The sequence below is a fragment of the Gymnoscopelus braueri genome (assembly GCF_963280865.1).
Source record: "Gymnoscopelus braueri genome assembly, chromosome: 19".
Lineage (NCBI taxonomy): Eukaryota > Metazoa > Chordata > Actinopteri > Myctophiformes > Myctophidae > Gymnoscopelus > Gymnoscopelus braueri.
This window is the reverse complement of record NC_137621.1, coordinates 25933420-25958961: the sequence shown is the minus strand read 5'-3', so window position 1 is coordinate 25958961 and position 25542 is coordinate 25933420. Positions and strand designations below refer to the sequence as shown.

At 42.9% G+C, this 25542-nt stretch overlaps 1 protein-coding gene across 2 annotated transcripts in view; it reads right to left on the bottom strand.

Moving 5' to 3' along the window:
* Positions 1–25542, bottom strand: part of dph6 (diphthamine biosynthesis 6) — a 69947-nt gene that overhangs the window by 20522 nt on the left and 23883 nt on the right. For both annotated transcript variants that reach the window (XR_013932114.1, XM_080413901.1), the window contains exons 6-12: positions 18670–18731; positions 17772–17866; positions 16814–16907; positions 14117–14267; positions 13609–13734; positions 11894–12023; positions 11547–11721 (exon numbers count right to left, since the gene is read on the bottom strand). Coding sequence is in view for 1 of the 2 variants with exons in the window: in XM_080413901.1 (XP_080270027.1) it covers positions 11547–11721; positions 11894–12023; positions 13609–13734; positions 14117–14267; positions 16814–16907; positions 17772–17866; positions 18670–18731 (833 nt within the window). In the remaining variant the exon portion in view is untranslated. The remainder of the gene's footprint in view (positions 1–11546; positions 11722–11893; positions 12024–13608; positions 13735–14116; positions 14268–16813; positions 16908–17771; positions 17867–18669; positions 18732–25542) is intronic.

Here is a 25542-nt window from a genome sequence, read left to right as displayed (position 1 = left end):
ATGAAGCGTGCAACAGAAACAAGTATGGGGAACTTCAGAATGCCTTTGTCCAGGTCTAAAATGGCATATATAGATACAAATAACCATCTACATATGTTCATACAGGTTATTACGGTGACAAAATTTGAAGAAAACACAAAAGTACAAAATTAAGATGAAGCATTGTTGAGGCAACGTGTGGTCAGATTTGGGGGACACTGGCCCAAACCCATGCCCCTCCCCACCTTCCCCACGCTTGTGTACTGTAGTGTACTTTCAATTCTGCCTGGCTGTCTGCCCTCGACATGCCCGCTCCGGAGACAGCGAGCCGTGGAGAAGAGTAACACTGTCATGTCTGCTCTGGTCAGCTTTATGCTGATTACCGGTCTGGAGCTGAAGCGCAGTGCTATTACCAAGGTCAGGGGAGCCTGACTGTTGGATGCTCAGAGACATACATTCAAACGCCAACATCCATGCAATTATATACATAAAGCACGCCACTATCAATCTCAATTAAATACTAGTATGTTTTCAAATTAAAATGTCTATAGTAACTGTGTACGTTTGTTTATAATATATCATTGCTGTCGGGTGGAAACCTCATATGTCCAAAACTGTTACTTTTCAGAATTCAAATGAAAAATAGCAGATCTACAAGCTCAAAACACGGCACAAAGCAACGCTCGTAGATCGGCTATTTTTGCTACTTTTGTGTGACACTGTACAGTAGTATGACGAAGTAGGGTATTCATTCACTTAAAAACATAGAGGAAATATGGAGATAAGAGGTTTCTAACCGACAGCAACCTTATGCTAAATGTACTGTTTTGTTTATTTACAAATAAATTATTAAACACATAAAAATATATGCATAATAATGACATTCAAAACTGTCAAAGATGTATGTAATGTAATAAAGGTGCATAGTGGTGCATAATGCCACAGCAGAGCCCCAGACAGAGACACTGTGTGTGGATGGCGGAGTGATGGAGGGGGCATGTTTTTTCATTGCGTTAGGGCAAAATGCCCTGCTGCCTTCAACTGTCCCGACCTCACATTTCTTGACAAATTGGTTATGAGGCTTTTACGACTGATGCACATATCGCAAAAATCATTTCTGCCAAGCTTCCTCTATGACCTGCCCGTGGGACATGACAAGCCCCTCCATGCATCGCTCTATCAAACCAGATCTTTCCAGGACAATGCAAATTATGACAAATTCCATCATCCTGCATTATGCGCTTTCCTGCTAATCTCCCTAATTCGAGAGAATCGGGGAGGGTCTCGCCGTTTCAGCTGAGGGGCATGTTGTCTGATTGAATGATGCTGAAACTGCAACCCTCAACCCCCCATTCTTTCTTCCTTTACAGCTGTGACCAGACCACCTCGTCTCTGCTGTCTATTCATATTTTACCCTTTTATTCCATCCATGGTGGCCAATGAAACCTTTATTTACCTTTGTACATGTCTTAACCACAGCCGCTCATACACAGTAGAAGCACCAAGTCATACTGTACTGGACATAACACATTTATATCACAAGTGTCACAGTAAGTTGTGGCTGCATCAAATTGCAAAAAAATAAAAATATGTGCCACATCTATTCATAAATTGACTTCAATACATATATATATATATACACATATATATATGTATATATATATATATACACACAGTGTGCGTACTATGGGTGTGTGCTAGCAACAGTGAGGGATGTCCGTACTGCCAGAGCCATGTCAGGTTATCACTTGCTATAGCAGCTGGACTGGAGAGTAGAGTCCCTCTGCATCCTTATCAACAGCCATCAGTTAAAACACACACACACACACACACACACACACAGAAGATGGTAATATTGCCCACAACAGACAAGCTTTACAAAAAAAAGAAATAAGAAATAACCAAAATAAGAAACCAAAAGAGAGAAATAAAGACAGAGAGAGAGAGAGAGAGAGAGAGAGAGAGAGAGAGAGAGAGAGAGAGAGAGAGAGAGAGAGAGAGAGAGATATGAGTGAAAATAGGAGTAGTTCCTTGTCTTCTCAATAGATGGCAGTGTGACTGCATGTAAGAGCCAATAGACAATAGACAAAAAATAAAACGTATCAAACAACAAAAAATGACACAAATTATGCCATCATTTGAGCATTATAAAAATAAAAAAGTGCATCTTACATGTGTAGATAGTAATCCACTGTGAATATGCTTAAACTGAACCTCCAAAATAGGGACAATATTTGCATTGCTCTTCATGTATCAAATTCTGTTCAATAAACAGTTAGCTCTACCTAAATATCTGTATGTAAATTGAATGCTCCTGATGTCCCCTTACATAACAAATCCATAATATTAATAATACATCTATATAAAAAAGTGGGCATGCTGATATGTCCATAGAGAAACAGGACATGGTCTATAATTCAACACCAGAATTTGTACCACAGTAAAGTGTGCTTAAGATGACAATGGCATTTGAAAAATGAATGACCCAAGCTAAAAGTTAGCACTCGGTAGAAACACTCCATGTGAAATTCATGACAAAGTGAGTGGCCAAAAGTAAATGGGACATAAATGCTAACTCCTCTCTGAGCCATCGGTTTTACAGCGCCTTCGAAAAAAGAGAAAATAACATATCCTTAATAAATGAAGACAAAGCGGCAATGCTAGTCCACCATTGCATGAGGACGTAATAATCATTTCTCACCAGAGGCTCTTACTGCCATGTTTAATATGTGGGAATCATAGAACTACTGTATATAGCAGCATAATAATCACAGAGATAACCTAAAATAGCTCATTCCAGCCACACTACTGTAATGTAAGTGGCTGGATGCCAGTCTCAGTCAACCACTGGCAACTGGTGACATGTGGTTATTAATAAATGCCAATTTGTTTTGCAGCACATCAATCAATTTTTTGCATGCTCATATTTTTTACAGTGCACAAACAATAGTCTATTTCTAAAATAGACTTTATAAAAACAAACCTAATCTTAAGCTCCATTTTATACTTTTTGATCGGCTATTTTCAAAGAATTTTGAAAATGTTGAAATTGTTTTCCCAAGTATGACGACATATCCAAAATGGGGAAGCCAGAGTGAGAGTGGTTAAGAAAATGAATCTGGTATTACGGTGCTTTGTGTACATGAACATCTTAATTGATTACAATCTGAGCCCAAAAAAATACGTGTTCTCAGTGTTTGGGGTGGCACTGAAACCTTCCCAAAGGCAGGCAGCTACTTTTCTCCCCCAACGCTGTGCCATGAGTGTCACTACTGTATGTGGGAGCACTGGGCATTCACTCTCTGTATTGTTTGTCTCTATCTATTTTTGCCACCCGTCAGTGTATTTCACGAGAAGCACTTTCCAGCCCCTTCCTATCTGTGTGTATGTGTGTGTGCGTGCGAGCGTGCGTGCGTTGTGTGAAGGCCCTGTCAGCTTTGCCCTCTCGTCACTGCGGGGGTAGAAACACACTCAGGCAGCTCTGAATATAGTGGCTAGTTACCATAGTAATGGGATGGTCATTCGTCTCTCCTCCTTTCAGACAGTGATGGAAGTGGACAGGACACGCCGCTATGCTTTTCATCTATGCATTTGTTATTTTATGGCACAAATAAAAAGCCACGCCACTCCTCTTTACATATGCAAAATAAAAAGGTGGAGAAAATGACACACAAATACTAGGGGTGTGGGTAATAAGTCACACACGGGGCTACAAATAATTGCCGTGTTTTGATTGAGAGTAGTTGTGGTTACAACTGTAATAAGGAGACAAGCTGGGCAGATATTTTTGCAGTGCAGTGGTGGAATCTCTACATGACGTGTTTCAGATGCTGTCTTGATATCTCGGGTCTATTCATCCTAACCCTCATACACAGCGACAAAGTGACAAGTAAACAAGCATGCACTCATGCATGTGTATGAGTGCAAAGCACACATACAGTATACTATGTTCATATTCTATATTTGCTTAAACTTGAATGATCTCTTATAATCTTTTATATATTTGTATTAAATGTAATGCTCTGTATATAAAAATAATTTGGCACGCATTGTTTCCTAAGAAAAATAAATAAAAACAATATGAGTTTTTTTTCCCCCTTCACCCGTTCGTTTTGCATGGCTAGTAGACAGAAGAGAGTGGACTGTGGTTGGGGAGCCGGGTTAGACCTGTCCACACACACTACTGTATATTCACACACAACAGAGACCAACAACTCCATTCTCCAGTGGCTGAGCGGGTGGATAAGGATCACTGCGCTGGCACATGTCTACCTCTTTGTGTGTGAACGGTAAAATCTAACTCTGAGAGTATACGAATGTAACCAAATGAACCAGTTTGGTCACATTTGTACTCATTCAAAGTTACAAATGGATAAATCAACACTGAAAATTGTACTGTGTGTGTGTGCGAGTGCATGCGTGTGTGCGCGTGCCTGCACATGAACGTGTTTGTGAGTGTGCCTTCTGTGCTATATGGCTGGCTACACAACATTTACACTTATGGGTACATTTCTACCCTCTCAGCGTTAACACTATGAATTTTACAGCGTACGCCACCTGTATTTGTGTGGGTTTTGTCCCTCCTTCCCTCCGCTTGTTGACACGGGCCGAGGTGGTCAGGCACCCATAATACACGAAGAGCTGTTCAGAGGCAATTAGGATCAGTTGTCGGGCGGACGGGGGCCCGTTAATGGAGGGGGGCGGACGGGGGGGGGGGGGGTTGGTTGGTTGTGGCAGGGGCTAGGGCAGAGCCACGGAGACGACACGCGCGTGGCGCCCGACGGAGAGCCAATGCACTCTGACAGATCCAGTCCTTCCTGCGTCCTCGCCCGGTACGGGCCTGTTCCAGCGTGCGCCCGCGTGGTGTGTGAGGATACACAGTAGAATCTTCCCGTATGGGTCCATTTGGTTCCCTATGTACTCTTTAGAGTTAAACTAACACTAAGGATTTGACTGTGTATAAGAGGGGACGGGGGAGGGGTGTAGGAGACGGGGACGGGTGAGCAAATAATTACCCCCAATGCACCCCTGCTGCTGTCTACCACCTCCCATATAACTGAACCCCAGCATCACATCCGAGGTGGCCTGCATGTCTGCACTCAGTCTCTCACATCGACAAGCACAAACGCACAGATACAGCTTCCCATCCCCCACCCTGCGCTCCTCCGCTGTCCCAGGCCACGGCTGCGACCATGTGTCATCGCAGATATACGTCTAAGAACATGCTGGAGCTGTTTGGAGGCGGAAGGGAGGGTGATATTGCCAAATTGCCACTGTGTGTTGGTGTGCACGCATGCATGCCTGCATGCAAGTGTGCTTGAATGGGTGTGCGAGAAGAGGACACACATGCATGTCACCCTATCAGCCGAGATTTGTGTCCGCTAACTATGTGTAGTTGTTACATCGATATGAGCATAATGCGTTTGTGCTCCCTATGTTTGACTTGGAACATTTACGTGTGTGTGTGTGTGTGTGTGTGTGTGTGTGTGTGTGTGTGTGTGTGTGTGTGTGTGTGTGTGTGTGTCACTGAATCTGATTTGAATGTGTTGTACTTGTCCTGTCAATCATATCTGAGACAAACAGGGAGTCATCTGTTACTGAGATTTAATGACTGGGTCTGGATATCCTGTCATACAAACAAGATCCAGTCACACGGTGCACAGGTGCATCTGTGTGTGTGTGTGTGTGTGTGTGTGTGTGTGTGTGTGTGTGTGTGTGTGTGTGTGTGTGTGTGTGTGTGTCTATATCGACTTAGCCTCGGGGCATAAACCCCCGACACTACACTCAGGTATGGTCTTACAGGGTTTGATCAGTGACTAGTGTGTCTGTCCAGTTCAAGAGAAGACAGTTGACCTGGGTGTTTGGGAAGGATGAGTAAAGCTGGCTGACACACACACACACACACACACACACACACACACACACACACACACACTCACACACAGACACACACACACACACACACACACACACACACACACACACACACAGGTGATGTACAGAGGCAGAGCCCAAATCGGCCTCACTGGGGAGAGGTTCAAACGTGAAACCCGACTTGTCAGTCAAACGCTCTCTGATCCCCCCCACCGCCGTAAACGCTCTCAAAATGTTCTTTCTCATCTGCTATATGACTCAGCTATTCAGCTGAGGAAACAAAACTCCTGTTGTCCATGTACCTTGCGCAAAGCGAGCAGAGCGTTAAAATACTGAATCCGTGTTAGCAATCTCACCGGATTGTCCCAACAGTAACTACGGATAAGAACAGCAGCACAGTAGTTTGGAGTATAGCCTTCAATCTCTCGACCGGAGAGCAGAGCCGCTCAGGCTTCAAGATCTCATTTTTCATTGAGTCAATTACTCAGCAGCTGTACCCCCCCCATCCACCCCCACACCACCCTACCCCCCCGCCTGGTTGGAAGTGATCATTTGTTCTTTTATTAGAGCTGATAACATCGCATGCATTGTCTAGCGCGCACATGGTGGAGAGACGCCCCTTACTGTTCTAGCCTCCAGCGTTTCGTATTATTGGCGCATTATTTCACGCATGCCCTCCTCTTTTATCAAGCGCTTTTGAAGTAATGTTAATAGACTAGAAAATTGAGACATTTATGAAGTATGGGCTGTGTTTATGAAAAAATCCATAAAGTGTGACAGGGCTGAGGTGAGATAAAAGCGAGGTTTTAATAGATTATGGCGAACTGGGGGAGAGGCGTCAGAGGCTGACAGGCACCTCCTCTGAGATCCCTCATTTTTTACGGGATTAATTTTGTTGTATTAGAAATGAAGCTAAGCGTCCTAATTAATCTGTGTGTGTGGTGTGAATACCTCCCCTACAGTACACACAGACAGGCAAACGCACACAGACACACATGTGCGCTTGCACATAATACACACACGCATCCCATGCTTTTTAGCTAATTACCCTTCTGTGTTAATTGAGGTAGATGTGATCTCCTCGGGTTGTGAATTGAGTCTGAGTAAGTTTTGGGAGGTGGAGCGAGGGTTGGTAGTGGGGTATGGGGGGTAGCTGAAATGTGCATGTAAGCTCTTTTATGGCTGTGAAACATTCTGGGGGAGAATAACAAACCATAAAACAAAAGCACTTAGCTTAATTTCTGCTATTCATCACAGAAAATTTTGCTTTCTCATTCAGTACAGTGACTCATATTTAGCTGTCACCATCCTCACTATTCAACATTGAGTGCTCTACTGGCTTCCCTTCTTCTCTTAAAAAATTACATGGTATGTTAATTGTTTTCTGCGACGGCTCACATTAGCAGTATTTTGAAAAATAACTGTAATCAATAAAGAAAAGTATATGCGTATAAGGATATATTTTGCAAAAAACTAAACAAACATCAATATGTTGATACGACTATAGCTGAGAAAACTTCTCTTCATATTATCTTTAAGACAATCCTGTGTCCTTTCTCTGGCCTTACATTCAGCTACTTTATAACCATGAACCCATCAAAGAGGTCAGACAAAGCTTGGCTCATTGTTTCAAGGCGTTTATCCTCCCTGTTAAAGAAGATTATTCAAATTCTTCTGCTCACAGCCGTCCACTCCTCCCTTTGATGCTAATAGGCGTCACCGGATCCACTTTTCCTACTGATGCTTCCCAGTCCACTTTGACAATTTTCAAAATCCAATGCAAATCCTACCGCGGGCCCGAGCAAGACGGGGGTTCTGCAATATTGACTGTCACTCACAATTAGGGTAGTGAGACAAGGGGTTAGCATTCGACGGCAACCTGAGGCTTGCTCCGCCAGCTCCCCAAACGCACCCCTCAGAATCTGATCAGTGAGTATAATTTCCCGGCAAATATCCCAGGGGTGAGCCACTTACCTTAACAGGAAAGAGGAGATGTTTAACAACCATCCAACTGATAGTGTTTCTATTCAGACACAGGTTTGGCTATTGTGTTTGGCTCTGTGAAAGCAGCTCCAAAGGGACTGTAATGGAACAGGCAGCATTAAAATCAAGAAGGTGTTGAGGAAAAAATATCCAGCAATTTGGGATTCCTGCTGTTAACTATGACTTTGGTAAATGATGGGTCAATTTCCTTCATCTGGCAGCTCACATGCTTAATTGTCTGTTATGAGTACAAATGGATTCATGTGTGAAAACGTGGACTGTCACTGGATACAAAAAAGGCCTATACTCTTCTTTCCTGCTATTATGTTAATGCACCAGAGTGGTTTTAAAAACTATTCAACAAAGACAAAATGTAGTGGTATATATATATTTTTTAGATCATGCCATAACTTGATAGAATTTGTTTTGCTAGATGTCAGAGTATGTGATTCTCATCAAGTAAAAGGATGTGGCAAAACGGTGGCATTTCTGATAGCCTAATTAAATTATGCAAATTGAGACAAAATGCAAGATGGCAACTTTTGCTTTAGATCACTGGAAAACAGCAAACATGACACTCTTGCTGCAGATTCCTTACCACAATAAAAATGGTCTATCAGAACAAATCAAGCATTGTACATAATATGATATTCGTTCAAACAAACCAGAAAATTAAATCACCATCTTTTCTTTCTGCATAGCCCATGCTAAACTAATACCATACCTACATTTACATACCACACACCGAGCCCCCCCCACCCCCCACACACCAACACTGTGACGTCATAAAGGTTAACTAATTCTTTAAATCAATTCAAATCTGAATCTGTCAGCTCGCCAGGCCATGTGGTCAGTCAATAATAAGTCTGCCATTTCAGGGGAGTTGAGGCAAATAAATGAGATGCAACAAGGTGCTCACAGACAGATGAACGGATGGATGGGACTTGAAGGTCCAACGTCCATCACATGCCAATCCCATATGCCGTCTGTACAGGCTCCACGGACTACTCCTCGAATCCTGCGGTGCCCACAGGTGCAGAGTCCTGTCAGCAGCCATGTGCTGCTTCTCAAACCGCTGGACGCTTGTCACAAGAGAGAAAGCACTGTGCACATAGCCGAGCTGGACATCAGTCCACACAGGCTTAATTAACATCCAGCACAGATGAACATGAATATGGTTTATCTTGGCCTACAGCCAAAAACTACCGAGGGACTAGGTATCTGTGTGATAAGTAACGATAAGCAAGATAATAAACAATTATCCTTAATCACTCCATGCAGGCCATGCTTTTTCCTATTCATTTCAGCCATTAAGTCATATTTCACCATCCCCTTTAAAAGGCCCTTTGCAAAAATACCTCTGCTGCGCAAGACCAACGCCGTTCTCCAGGAAATAATTAAGATTGCAAATTCATCATTTGAGATGTTCAACCCCCACTAATCCCTCGGTTTAGTGGGATCCTACTTTTAATTAGTAATTATTTCCAGGGGGAGGAAGGAGGCGGGTGAAAGGCTGCAGGTTATTTGGTCCCAGACTGAGGCTCCTCTTTATGCTGCTGCCAGAAACCTGCCTCCGTGGCGTCACACGGCAATAGTCGCCAAGGAAGGGATTGTCATTAAGATGGGAGTCGTGCGTGCGGGGGAACATGCTCATCTGCATGCTCGCAGTGAGGGGCTAATTGTATCAATATGTAAAAATCTCTGTCTCTACTGACTTGTTAATACATTTTTGATCTAATCAAGTCATTGGAGCATGGAGCAGGAGACTCACTGGGAGGCGACACGCGGCTCTGAGCAAAATAAACTCTTTTACAAAGTGTTTGAATATGAATGACCATAAGGAACGATGGCGATGAGATAGCTTTCCCAGAGTCCATTGACCATATTCACACGGTGGCCGTTTTGCTCTCTGACATCATATATGCGGGGGGGACCGCATCAGGGTCATGTGAATATGTTCAATGCCTACAGTTCAATTCAATTTCAACTCCACCTCCTTCAACTCAGTGACACTCCATTGAGGAAGTCATACATTTCAGCTATGTCAAAGGCATGCCTAATCTACATGCACGTTTGCAGGAATCACAACTGCCCAGGATCCTCCAATCCTCGATGACACATTGGTGAGAAATGCCTTCAAGCTCTAAATGAATGGTTGATCCACACATGTTCTCACTCATAGAGGGATTTGGCTGGGGGATCAAGGACAGTGTGGAGGAGATGGACACTGGCCTTGTTGACAGTACCTTGACAAGTGTAATCCCATATAATACACACTGCGTAAACAGCACGCCAAGCCAACCGTGCAACCACGGCCCACACTTCCTCTGCTCTCCCTTTGAATGCCACATTCCTTCTAGGTTTGAAACAATATGAAAGGAGTTTTGAAATGTTCATACTTTACAAACACATGGAAACACGGATACACGGTGCCCACTACGAGGGAGGTAGACGTTGGCATGTATACACTACAGTACTAATGTAAGTTACAAACTATCGCTCAGACCATAAATCTTTACACACCTGCGGTAACACACACACACACACACACGCATGCACAAACAAACACGGGCACAGATGCATGTACCGTACATCATTAAAAATAGGCAAAAGGGGGCGACCGGGTGGCGCAGGGGTAAAGTAGATGCCCACCACCGTGGAGGCTAGGGTTTGATTCCTCCAATGTGTTTCCGGCTTGGCCCGGTGCTACAACGACTACAATTGGCTGTGTTTGCGAGTGGGAAGCCGGGAGGGGAGAACGTGCCCTGTTGCTGCACTACAGACTCCTACAGCTTGGTTGAAGTACCTGTACCTGTTCAATTGGGAAGGATAACATGTTCCTCCAGGCGTGTTTCGCTCTCCCGGGGAAACTCCTCACTGCCAGGTGCAAAGAAGTAGCTGAAGACTCCATGCGTATGTTGTCTACACCCTCCCCTGTCCAACAGACCTACTGTAAGAGTGGTAGTTGGCAGTGACCAGGACTATTGACATGGGGAAATGGGCATAATGACTAAATTGGGGAGAAAAAAAAAATATATATAATACAAAAAAGAAAAGAAAAAAGGGGGGGAAAAGGAAAACAATTGAATCAGAGGGACTTCAAAAGCTATATGATGTCAGCGAACATATACTCAGCGAGAGGCATGTCCATCTTAAATATAACATCTTAAATGTATTATGGGAAAATCCTGTCTTTTCGCACATCTCTGAAAAACCATTACGTTCACATTTGGCCATCCGCGGTACCCACAAAGCAGCGTCACATTATTGCGGCCCTTCTCTGCTTTGTTAACAATGACAAAAAACAGACGTGGAAAATAATGCTCTTTGTTCTGGCATGGGTCTCTCCAAAACAAAAAAAAAGGATAAGAGGTTTTGTGGGAGATGCTCTGTTGCCGGTTGCATTTCATGATGTGAAAGGGGGTGTCAAATGTGGACAGAAAAGGCACACATCTGTCCTGGTCGCCTCATTTGCTGCCAAGCTGGTGAACATTTTGTTAAATGACTAAGCCCAGACCCACGACAGTGAAAATGTAACATAATATGTATAACCAAATAATATGACAAATGGATCCAAAAGTGGATTTTTTTTGCATCAACACAGATTATTTGAGGGAGCCCACCGCAAAATGTCCAATTTACTACCGACCAACACCAGAATTCACCCCTTCCATTTCCTGCCAGGTATCCCCTGAAGCTTTAGGCCTTACCCTGAGGGCTTGGCTGTAGGGCCCTATGTTGGCTGGGGCCCAGTGGGACATGCTCTGGACATGTAGGGCCTCTCTCTGGTGGAAGGAGCCATCCTCCGGGGGCTGGGCCCAGTCATGGAGAAGACAGTCCAACTGCAGTAGCTGACCAGCAGGCAGAGAAGCCTGGACACACACCCTGGGGGAAAACCACAGAACAATAAATGTATGTATGGATGGATGGGGGGATGGATAGGTGGAGAGATGCACTGTTGAGAATGTTAAGCAGGGAATGCAGAGAAAAATGAATCCGTCTTTTAAACCCTATTCCACAAGGAATTTAAAAAAAAAAGAAAAAAGTGTTCCTTTACCTGGCTGGAGGGTTGATGCCAAAGTGTTTCTTGTAAATGTTGTTGAGGGAACAAAAGTCCTCCATGCTGCTTACATAAAGGTGAACCAGGACGATGTTCTTCATCTGCCAGCCTCTGCTGTCCAACTCAGCTGGAAAGGCAACACATAATATGAGAAGTCTATACTCTAAATACTCCAAATAATAATTACCTAGATAGACCGTACTTGACCTCAACTACCCATACCTATAGTGTTCATTTAACTTTAAGAGTATACAAATGTAACCAAATACACCCATAAGGGTCCATTTGCTCACATTTGTACACTCTCAATTAATATAATATATATAATATATATAATATATATATATATAAATTAACAAAGGATTTTACTGTGCAGTGTTAGTGGAAGCATGACAGTGTTATTGTGTTGGAAGGGTGCGTATTAAATCTTTATACGTTTTGTCTGGTTTGGCCCCATCAGATTTGAAAGCTCTCAGTTATGTGAAACTCAAAACTGAAAGAAACACATATTTCATCCTCGTTATCATCTATTGGTTTGAGGGAAACAACTAGGAAAATATGGTGCAGGTTGAAAAGAAAAGAGGATCTAACCATAAGTACCTAATTTGTATGTACATTTTCTCACCTTGCTAAACCTAATACAAGCACTCCACCTAATACAAGCCTCATATAACCGAGCAAAATCTTTTTTTCATTGATGTGTTTTACCTCCCACACCAAACACATATTGAAATACGTATGTTTACACTGCTGTGATATTATTGTTAAGTTGTAATGGCACTTTGCCACTTCAGTAAAACATAGTCCAATGGAGTCTGTGTACACATTGCCCTCTTTGGATAAAAATGGCAGACGAGGGCTCAAAGCAACAATCATGTGAAAGAGATCCAAGTTTGTTTTTCCTCTGCTGATGTAGCATCTCAGACTCCTTCGCCCTCATACAAAGAGGGTGTACATTAAATATTAACTTGTTTAATATTGTCTCTGCCCTGTGAAGGCTGTTCAGCCGAGCACCACGATAAACATTAAATATGCTTTTCATCTTTCGCTTTTTTCTCCATCAAAACAGAGGAAGGGAGGGAGAGGGGGTGGATGGGGGTTAGATAATCTATTAAAGCGTGTGCTTTAAAAGTCCTTTAGGGCAACGCTCTTTGTGCGTGTGTGCGTGTGTGCGTGCGTGAGTGTGTGCGTCAAAGTCAAGGGGCTTGACTTTGGGTTGATTTGTAGTGTCTTTGAGTCACTGACTGGCAGGGGTTCGCCTGCTTCAAGACCTAAGCAATGCTGAATAAAGTTTTGTTTGACGTCAAATATTTAGCCAACACATTGAGAAGATAGGGTATTTTTTTATGGGCAAGGAGGGAGGGGGGACCAGAGTGAGCAGTGGAGCTACTTAAACCCCCTCCAGAATCGTTTTTTATCGAGTATAAAGAAATCATCTCCAGACAAATTAAACACATGAACCCTTAGCATCCCTATTCTGGGGGGAACATTCTCCAAAAATAGAAGCTCTACAAGCTCATAATGTGTCGCAACAAGACGCATTGCGAGCTTGTAGATCAGCATTTTTTTATTGGGTAGAGCCCATGGGAATACGGTCAACTTTCTGTCCGTATTTCTGCATGTTCCTTTGAGCTAAGAGATGTTATGGGAGTTTTTGGGAGAACAGATGCAACTGTTTATTCTGTATGCCCTTCTCCTTCTCTCTCTCTCACCTTGCAGCAGTGTGAAAGCTGTTATAGTTTGGCCCTCTATCCCAGGGTCTGTGCACTGGAGTCCATTGATGCCCGAGATCCACTGATAGCCCCTAGAGCTTCTGGGCGAGCAGGAAGGTGGGACCTCTGAAAGAGACAGGAGATGTTACAGGGGTTTGATTTGGGGAGATATCCAGACTCTAGGGCGTGTAAAAACTAAAATGTGTACTACTATAGCATGAAGTTGTTGAGGGTTGTATGAGAGATAACTCATGAATAACTATCGAAGGGGAAAAGACTGTCATAAATACATGTTGGAATGGCAGCTGGTGTCAAACAATCACTCAAAATCGCATCTTGTGACACTGACCGCATGACACCAATACAGGGAACACACATTGCATGAGATATTATTTGACACACCCACAAAACACACACACGCACACACACAAACAAAGAGACACACGCACATGTGTGCACACACAAACACACACGCTTGATCACATGTTTCACAAGGCGCTCATCTCACCACGGCCCCGCTGACAACTAAGGTCGCAATTTGATGTAAATTCTCGCCGGTCGTCTTCGCCGTGATCAGCATATTCCAGGTCCTCCGTCATCTTGTCAATGGCATTCTGGCAAGGACAACTATCATGGGGCAAAGCTCTCGCCACCGCATCCTGCAATAAAACACCACGGGGGAATATACATCAGGGCCAAACGCACACCAAATAATACACACCCCTCTTGCAAAGGCAAGACAAAACACGGCATAATAGCCTGGCCTTTTTCAATAGGTTGTGTGTGTGTCAGTCTTCCACGACGACGGCCCAGACAACATATAACTTCAAGGTGAATGAATATGAAACACGCACACTAACATATTCATGAATGGGGGGGTTAGGCAGGAGTGACGCTGGTGTTTTTCTGATACTGTAGATCCAATCATACCAACTGTCAGTCATGACATCCTGACTGGCTGTCGGAGACGTGTTTTGGGGGGTTTTCGCCAGAGTGCCATTTTATTCATCTCCTTATTTATACTTTGCCTTCGACACTCTGCATTTTCTTTAAATAACAAATCATTAGCATTCTCTAAGGCGTACATATTACCTGCCAAATCCTGCTGAGGCGTCGCACATTAAAATACATATTTCATATTTCTTCAACACTGAAACCCCCCTCCCCCCCACCATCCCCGCCCCCCACCTCACCCTCTCCCCATCCTGACACCCATCCACCCCCCCCCCTCCTCTTCTGCTGTCAACTGCATTAGGCCATATGATAATCAAATTAATTATACTTCAGCCCCCTCTCTCCTGGCCAACACACATACACACGCACAAAAGAAAATAGCTTGACTAGCGTTAACGGAGGGCAAATGATGGCGGTCCGTCCCCACCCCCTGAGCCCGGTGCCGTTTCCTCTAGTGCCGGTGTCACTGCGGATCTGTCACCCTGACGAGAAGAGCTTCAGACTGCTGCACCAGGGCAGGTCCTCCCCTGGTCCCCCCCCCCCCCCCCGCCCACCTCCCCGCTCTCCACAACCACCCTCCCACCCTCATCCAAGCCCCAGCCAGATCTCCTATGCAACCTGGGGGTGTGTGCGAGAGGGGGCTGTGGTGGGGTAGAAAATATATAGCTACAAGGAGTGATTGCTGGAGGGGAGATGGGAGGGGGGGGTTGTCACTGAGGTTGCAGTGGTATGTTTTCTGTCTGACAACACCAACCAACCCCCATCCAAAAGCTCTCCAACAGGGCCGTGCACAGATACTCAAGACCAGGCAACACATAGGGACACACTCTCCTGCAGACATAGGCACATGCATTCACACGCACCTAAACAAAAGTAAACACACACACACACACACAGAAGGCTACGTGATGCGGCACAGAAACACATGTGCCCATGAACACGCGTGCACAATACACACACATGCCGTACCCTGCAGATGCGCCCAGCCAGAGGCTAGTGCCCCCCATTGGTGTGACTCCCACAGTACACATACCATGGGCCCCCTGTAGCCACATCTGCGAGTAGCACAGCATCTAACGTTGTGAACGACACCTCCTCAACTAGTGGGTATTTTATTAACCCATTCAATCCGGGAACGCATCTACAAAATGTCTTCTAAATCCTAACTGGTTCCTGAAAAACGTATGTTGCTATATCAGTGGTGCTCAAACTTTTTCATGTCAAACCCCCAACATTATATGTATTTGGCCGCGGGCCCCCCCCCCATCTCAAAATATTTTGTTCCAGGGACCCCCTCCCTCCCCCGCCCCAGAAGCAAAGATTTGAGTTACAAATGTTTGCTTTAAAAATATATATATTCAAAGATTTGCACACATTTTCACGATAAAAAAATAGCAGATCTACAAGCTCGAGTGCCGCGCTGTGAGATTGTATATCTGCTATTTTTGAATAGCCAAAGACATCTAAAATGACACAGATGTGTTCCCGGATTGAATGGGTTAAACCAGACTCCTTAAACAAGAACAATTAAAATCTACATAAATGAGGCCTATCTCTTTCACAGCACAGACGCCTCGCACTCAATTTAGGTTCCTAAAACTGCTCGTTTGTCAAGGAAAATGACAAGAAAAATGGAGGCAAGAGTGTCACTGTTCCTATCCATGGACCCGCCTGCATTCAGCCCCCCTAATACACAGAATGAACCCACATGCATAGTACTTCGCCCCAGCCCCTGCCTGCGTCTGCTTAGCCGGGCTACCTGAATGCAAAGCGCCTTAATGTGAGCGGACATGTTTATTAAGCTGGGCCTAGTTTCAGGCAGCAGCGAATATTGTGGACGTCAAAGTAGGCCATGTGGGGCTAGAGGAGAACGAGCTAGGGATTTGCGGGAGAGACCACGAGCAAGAGTATGTGAGAGAGAGAGAAAGAGAGCAAGTCCCTCTGGAGGCTGATCAGAGGGGAGGCTGATCTACCCCCCACCCACCCCCCAATACACACACACACAGCAAAAAAAAAATCTTTTTTCGTCGACAAAGTTATCAGCCTCCTAAGGGCAATGGTTTTGCTCATGTTATGTGTTTTGCCCTCTGTGCGTTTTTTTTTTCTTTTTCTTTTTTCTCTTTGTATAATCAGCCTGAGAGCGACTCTCCAACTTTCATGGTAAAAGTATTGATTCAACATTGCACAGCTTTGACTCTATTTTATGGAAGAACGAGTTACACTGTTGGATTCTTTTCGAAGTCCAACTCACACGGTGTTTGTCCTCGGTGTGCATCTTGGTGAAACGGAGGTAGCCAACTGGAGCAAAGGCATCTGCTGAGTGGATCACTGTCTCCATTGCATCGCTGCACACAGAAAAACAAAAAGTTAAAAAGATTTGTTTCGAACATGCTGATAAAACGGAAACGGTGGAAATACTCGTTGGTTAATGCTAGGACTGCATAATATAAACTGCATAATATAAACTGCAATTATATTGCAATTATGTCCAATTTCAACAACATCCCAATATTTGTATGCAGTTGTAGCTCGTTTTTGTAGCACTTGAAATGATAATTATCCACAAAAGATGCTTGGAAAAACTTTTCAAATGGATGTCTGGCCAAACACAATTATTATTTTATTTAGCGTATGTATTTTATTGTTCTTCTTTGCATTACTCTGCATCTATCCCACCAGCAGGCTGCTCTTGGACTGCAGAAACAAAACTGTTGTCATTGGCCACCGTGAGCAGCCCAGCATTCATTGCACAGGACCATTTTAGATTTTAACTTTTTTTTTTACCATTATTTTATACTTTGGCTATTCGAAAATAGCAGATATAAAAGCTCATAGCGCGTCACTTCGTGCCGCACTATGAGCATGTAGATCTGCTATTTTAGAAAAATCGTGAAAATTGGCGCAAATCATTGAATATATATATTTTGTAAAGCAAACATTTTTAAAACTCAAATCTTTGCTTCTGGGGGTCGCTGGAACAAAATATTTTGAGATGGGGGTCTGTGGCCAAATACATATCATTTTGGGGGTCCTTGACATGAAAAAGTTTGAGAACCACTGACATAGAAAACTGTTTAGAAGACATTTTTAGAATCGGCCTAAGGTCTTAATGGGTTAATTAAACATTCATTCTATTGTGCAAAATAACACCAGAATATAAAAAAACATATGAAACATTGTACAGCCCTTGTTTATACTACTGTACTCACATGACGATTTTCTTCTTGAAGAGAGGACAGTCGAGGGTGAACGTTTCATATTCACCCCCTTCTCCACACACATGAACTCCATACTTGTCAGACAGCTGGGGGTGAAATAACACATGACACCCTCATAAACTGCAACTAGAATATTTCATTCCAATAATCACGTCATTATCACATCAAATAAATATTTTCAAATTTCAAAGCTCAAAAATATTAAGTTGGTGAGTGTTTATAATGGCCAAATTACACTTTCCTCGTCTGTGTAGCCACGAGGGTCCGCCTAACATGAATTTCATCATCAGCTCATGTCTGCGTGCCTCCCAGATTTTTGACTGCGTTTTGTGCATGGACGAGTACGCTGACTGCACATGTACTAGGAAAGAAAAATGTATGGTCTGTTTGAGGATAATTTGAGTAAGGAGATCCATCGCTACCTCGTGTATTATAGAAAGGACTTGAACTTGAACTGATCGTTGCCAGGTTTGTTAAATGGTAAAACTAACACACAGAACAGAATAATAACCTAAATGAAAAATACTTCTTGAAGTTTGCCAGAGAAATTTATTAGCATCTGAGGTCTTCAGAGTAAACAGGAATACACACAAATACGAGTAGAACTCTTCTCAGAATGGACTCTTGCCATGGCAGAAGAAGAGGGTTGTGCCTTGTATTGCAGCCTGTGTTCGTCTTGCTCTTGCGTATTTATGCATCCCACCACTGTAGTACTATATGTGGACCCTTGCGGTTACACCGATGACAGTGTCTATACATCGCCGGTGTTAATTTAACTCTGACAGTGCAAAAATTGATCCATTGGAATACATCTTATCACTCTTAAGAGTTAAAGTAAAATTGAGGACTTTACTGCGTAGCAGCTCCTGCACCAAAATATCGCTCTGACCTGTTTCAGATAGTGCTCCATGTCAGCCAGAGGTTTCCCTAAGTGCTTCTCTGGATCCAGGCCTGGTACACCACGCCAGAGAGACATGCAAAGACACACAGACAAAAATGCGCGTGCACACACACACACACACACACACACACACACACACACACACGCGCGCACACACGCACACGCACAGAAAACAAACAAAAACACTTACAGACACAAAAAGACAGAAACACAGACACAGAAACAGATTGAGACACGCATACACAGACAGACAGAAAGAGAGAGACAGAATACAAGGTCTGATCAGGAACAGAGAACAGTGATTGAAGATGACAGGCAGGGAGGTTTTACGGGCAGTCGCGCAAACACGCCCGTAAACTTGCACCCTGGATCTATTTGTTTGACTTTGGCAAGTAGTGTACACAGATCTCGTAGGGCACTGGCAACAGTTTTCAGTTGCTGGCCGACGCAAACCATGACCCCCCTCCCCACTCCCATCGTCTAGTTCTCTTTGAGAACGTAAACTCTGGAAAGAGATCTTGTTTATTTGCCTTTCCCCTCCCCTTCCCCTAAAATGGTGCATGGGAGTGTCTCAAAGGCATGGGAGAGAAAAGAGAGAGGGGAGGACAAGGGTGGAAGCCAGTGTTCTGTGCGTACCCACTGGTTCCATAATCCTAAAATACATGCGCATTGACTCTCGTTCACCCAGACGCAGACCGAGAAACCAAGGAGTAAAGAACACTCCTACAAATAAACCACCCCCAGCCCTTTAACTACTTAACCCTATATGCTTAGTTGACCGGAATCCCCCAGGGCTCTGTACTAGGCCCCCTCTTGCTTTCGCTATAAGTATCGTTGCCAAAAACAGCCGATCTACAAACTCACAACGCGACACAATGTGAGCTTGTAGATATTTTTTACAGAATGTTCGGCCCAAAACACATGCCCCTGAACAAGGCCATGAAGGAAAATGAAACAGAAAAGCTTAGAGGAGCACTAAGAGCACCATTTTCAACCTTTATCTTCATATAATTGGTCCTCACTAATGCTCATTATAAGATGGCACTAATGATGTAACGATATTGTTATTGCAATATCACAATTAAAAATGTCTCGATATTATCATGGGCCGGTGACGTAATTTTGTTGTTTGCTTGTACAGCAGTACAGAGTATTGTGAGTGAAACATCATTAAATGTGCAGATCATTTGAGCCGAGTCACTGATCTTTATAACATCTGTCGTGTACAGTAAGAAACCTTAGCAGACTGCGCAAAATATCTACACTGATGAACGCTATACACAGCGGTCATTTTTAAAAGCTGTTGAGCTACAAACGCAATAAACATCAACACATTTTGAAGGAGTTTCTTTTGGTTAATGATGAGCCATCCTTGTAATGCCAAATTCAAGTTTACAAGCACACACTGACTGAATGCCTCCGCCCAGATTAGGAAGGACCGCCCTCCGTCCTTCGCATTGGTTCTGCAATGCAGGTTAGTATCTTTTATTATCTCTGAATCGTTACCACTCCCTCTAGCCCACAAAAAACGTCTGTCACCAGACAGGAGATCTCTGAAAGTCTGGCTATGCGAGACTACTCCTCCTGTAGATAGACACAAACTAGTTCTGAGGGGCGGCGGTGGAGGTAGTGCGATCGCCTGGGAATCGAAAGGTTCAAGGTTTGATCGCAGCATTGTGACGACACCTAAAGGTCCTTACACACCGGGGCGATTTTTTTAATGCGAATAATACATTTCCTTATAAAGTCAATGCAAGCTTCCACACCAGTTTCGCGGAGCGAAAAAAGCGTCTTTTAATTATTCGGAACGAGTCTGAATTTTGCGTATATTCGCATATTCGCCGGTGTGTAACCGCCTTAACAGTTAGGATGGGTTAAATGCAGAGGACAAATTCCAGGTATGTGCAAATATACTTGGCCAACTTTACCTTATACTCATGTCATGCAAACTGTACTTGCCAAATCAGGTGCAAAGTATAGAATAATGTATATGAATGGAAAACAACAACAACTTGGGAGCAGAAAACCCCTGCCAAGAAATTCACTGGAATAAGCTTGCAACTTGCTAGGTCACTAGCAGAAAAAAACAGTTTTCCATTTCACTCTCACCGTGGATGACTGTAAATAGATCGACATAATTATTAACTAGTTGCCTAATGACCTTCCACACATTGATATGGAGTTTTGACAGAAACGACAAGTCACAATCAAATTAATTTGCCAAATTGCTCCCCGTTAATACCCCCAGTTCGGAAGGCGTCTGTATGATCCAGTTCTGCCGGCTCGTGTTTAATTAGAGGAACGCGGTTAATCATAATGTGAGAAACTCTTCTTTTCTTCTCATGGCCTGACAACCTCAAAGGTCAGTGTGTCATCGGGAAGGGAGGGCCCCTCGGGGAACAACGGATGGGAGGTGAGAGGAAAAGGGAGGGGAAGGAGCGAAGGAAAGCCAGGTTTCGTCTTAATCCCAGCTGAGTCTCTGCACTGGGTCCCTCATGGTCCGGCACTCTGTAGGGGGGGGGGGGGGGTGATAGGGGAGCAAAGAGGACCATGCCGGAGGTTGGGAGGGGCGCAAATGAGGAGAGAGGGGTAGGGGTGTGCGGAGTGGAAGAGAACGAGCGAAGCTTTATTCTCTTCCCAGGGGATCGGTGGTCTTAATTAGTGTGAGAATATCTAATCTCAACATCCTCTCATCTTAACCCTGCCACAAAGGTAATAAGGAGGAAGCAAAAAAAGCATTAAAATTCAATCCCATTTAAATATCCTCTTTAATTAGTCATGCCTTTTAACAAATTTTAATGATTGGGGTTCAAATTGCTGAGGGGTTGTCGCTTTTTTTAATATGTTCATTAACTTCCCCAACTCTTAAATAATAGATGATACGTGATTTGATATTTACAGGGAAAAGGAGCAGGGCGATGGGAAAACGCATGTGATGGGAATGAGTGATAAAAATGAAGTGAAGTTGGCACTAATATGTTTTGCTATTTCTCCCAAGACCACTTTACACTTCCATGAGTCTTTCTTAATTGACGGTCCTGATTGACTAAAGGTTACCGAAACAGTTTAGTAATGAGGACAGGTGCAATGAGTCCGTCCAGTGCGATACGCACTTTAACCCATTAATACCTGGAACGCATCTGTGTTACTTTAGATTTCTTTGGCTATTCAAAAATAGCAGATATACAAGCTCATAGCGCGGCACCGAGTGCCGCGCTATGAGCTTGTAGATCTGCTATTTTTGAAAAATCGTGAAAACATTTTTTTTATTTTTTTTCCCAAAAACTTGGGATTTTGAAAACATTTTTAAGAATCGCCTCAGGTCTTAATGGGTTAAGAAGTCTCGAAGTAGCCACCGCTGCAAGCCTTCAGCGATCTTTACACCCACTCATTTACATGATCTTCACATCGCTGTCTCCTCTCAAACCTGTTTTACAACTTGACCTAAACCCAATTACCTAACCTCATTATGCCACATTAAACCCAAATAAGCCCACTAGAAGCTGCCATTAGTCTGCCGACGCCCGAGACGGCAAGACCGCACTTTGGGAGAGAGAGGAGCTTCCCTGAGAGAGACTGAGAGAAATGGCACTCCTTTAACCCATTAAGACCTGAGAACGCGTCTAAAAAAAGTATAAATCCTAAAGATTTAAAAAAAAAAAAAAAAAAAAAACATAATTTTCACGATTTTTCAAAAATAGAAGATCTACAAGCTCGTAGCGCGGCACTCGGTGCCGCGCTATGAGCTTGTATATCTGCTATTTTTGAATAGCCTAAAGAAATCTAAAAGTGACACAGATGCGTTCCAGGTCTTAATGGGTTAAAAGGGCTTTTTATCCTGTATTATCCTATAAAACTGCAATTAAATTCGGTGAACTTTAAAAAACCAGGGAGTCCGGTAATGAGAGGGAGCTTCTACCTTTTTCTAAAAGCCTGGTTGATGTTCAAGAGTTTGAAATTATCCCAGGAATCCCCCCCAAAGAAATCTAAGAAATCTAAGAGGTATTAAAAAATGACTGAAGTTTCATTTTTAGGGATGAAATAATAGTGAACATTTTGAATTTTACAAAGGTCTGTTATTCAGAGGACTCCATAAGTAAGAAGGAATATAAAAACCTGGGGAAAGGTTTGGCAATTTATCATAACACCATATCACTATTATAGGCATACCATAGCCAACAGAATGTGAACAACCCTTCAATCATTCAGAAATCATCTTGAAACACAATTCCTGAAACAAAAGGCAGTGCTCAAGAGATGAAAAGCTCCTCTCTCTTTCTGAACTCTATGGAATATGCCTCTCTCTGCTCTAACTTTGAAGAAGTCTCTAGCAATTATTTCCAGAGCAAAGCCTTAAACCAATTCTTTTTAACAACCATGATTGGCCTGTGCCCATCTTTAACAGGTAGCCTCATGTAAAGCCCCTAGCACTGCGTTACCTATTTAACTGAAACTGCTTATGCTTTTGCTCAGGGTCTTGACTATACACTGAGCCTAATGCTAAATTAGAAGCCGGGAGATTCTAGATACCGTCTGAGCCGAGCTGAGCGGAGTATCGCAGACATCCACAGGTTTTCTTAAGATCTGGCGTGTCGACTGACAGCCCGGCTTTAATCCCTGCCTTCAGAGAGAAAAGGCAGATAAAATTGGATTCACAATGTACAACATTTTAGCTTTTTAAATGCTTGAAATAAGCATTTATTCACTAGAAGGTGAGCCACATCAGCATCTGAACAACGTTCTCAAAGACCTTTGCCAAAACAATGGCTGTTCTCTTTCTCACCTAATCTTCGAAAGTATGTGAGATAGAGAACGTGAAGAAGGAAGCGAGGAGAGGAGGGGCAGGAGGCAGTGCCAAACAAAAGATGATAAGATTAAGGCTATATGTGAAATTTGTCAGGGCCCTTATCTGAAATTCAATGTCTGTGAGCAGAATAACAGGCACGATGAATAGCAGGGTGATGACATCAAAGATTAAATCTTTTCATTCCAACAAATTAAAAGAGTGGAAATGGTAGTTAATTACAGCCATTATATATAATACCAATGTAGACTAGACAGAATAAATATTAAAGTTATTCTTCTTTTTTTTTTTGTAAAACGTCACACAAATCAAGCTATTAGTTTTACATATTATCACCGTTTTACATATTATTACTGAACAGGCCCAATGTATAATTTCTGCTGAGATACAAAAACATGAAAAAATAAGTTAATACATTTCTGGCCATTTATTTGAGCCAGCCTACTGTAGGCCTCTTTATTAGAAACATTGAGCCTGGACACTAACTTAACTGCTCAAAGAAATCAGTGTGATTAAATTGGCAGAAAAGGGTCACGGTCAGAGCTAAACAGAACAAACAGGTAAAATTGGTTTTGGTTTACCTTGACATATCATGTCTGAGTTATCCATAATCTTTGTTTTGTTGTGGCTTAGCAACTTTCAATAAATCCGGGTTTTGGAAACCGAATGTTGGCATCAGTTTCCAAAGTTTATCGAGAAAAAAAAAAAAAAGACATAAGAAAAGAAACCCTACAAAACGTAATGCATCGAAACAGTAATATAAACAATCAATATATGTTCTGTTTTTGATACCTGAATTGCAATTCTTTGATTTACTATATGCTCTGAATTGACTAAATAGTAACAGCACTGACCCTGACCACATGTAAAAATATACAAATTATTACAGAGATGTGTGACTCAGACTCTTTAAATCTTTATTTTCGGATTGTTTGCGAAGTTGGTCATTTAGGAATTTTGACAAACTAGAGTCATATCCAAGGGGTGTATTGTACATGAAGCTGCCTCACGCTACAGAAACAGGAGATAGACTCCTGCCCTATGGGCCAAATGGCTCTGCAAGGCTTAGCTTACTTACTTTTATACTGTACTTATACTTGCCATTAATCTAAACTAAGAAAACACAGATGAACAATCACTTGAAATGACGTGTCACAATTTAATATTTATTTCAAATATAAGATGACTTATTTTGTGTGGTATGAGTTTCTTTTATAGTGTATCTTGAATGTCTGTATGTGGGTCAGGTGCTCGATGAAAGCAATTCATGTAATACATTTTTTTTTCTCCCAACACAAAGGGAAGGGTACAAGATTGTGACGTGATAAAAGGTTTCTGACAGGAAGACCTTGATTTCACGTGTGCCAATTAACGCCTGAGCTGAGGACCAATTAACTACTGCACAGCGTACTGAACCTGTGCCCCCCCTTCCCCCCTTATACACCTGCACTAATCAATCAATTAATTAATTACATGAATATTTAATACTGGCATTTGGAATTGCCAATTACCATGGTAACGTAAGAAAAAAAATCAAGTTGAAAGAGAAAGATAATTTTGCAACCACTATACATGTCACATTGTTGGTGAAAATGCTATTATTTTCTCTCACTCTGTTTTCATTCTCTCTATCTTTTTTGCTAATTAGAGGCACTTCATGACATCTTGATGTGATTGCCTTAGAAAGTTCAACAGACGTCACTACAAACGATTTAGCAGACGAAAATCTTCCTTCCCTCTTTTGTGGTTTTAGGGCGGCAATCAGCATGGAAATGAACACTTCCAGAAAATTCACTTTAGAGGATCATCGTGCCATTGGACAGCTGTCTTTTCACCGCAGGGATTTGTCATCTCGGAATATCTCCTTTAAAAAAAAAGAAAGTGTATGTATTTTTCTTGATCCGTTCACCGCTAATTTCCACCTGTCCGTCTAAGCGGGGAACGAAGGAACATTAAGCTCTGGCTACCTCCCACTGTTCAGAGCCCACCGAAACCAAATATCGTACAGTGTGTCACAAATGTACCGCAGGATGTCATAAGCCGCTCTGGCTGTCATC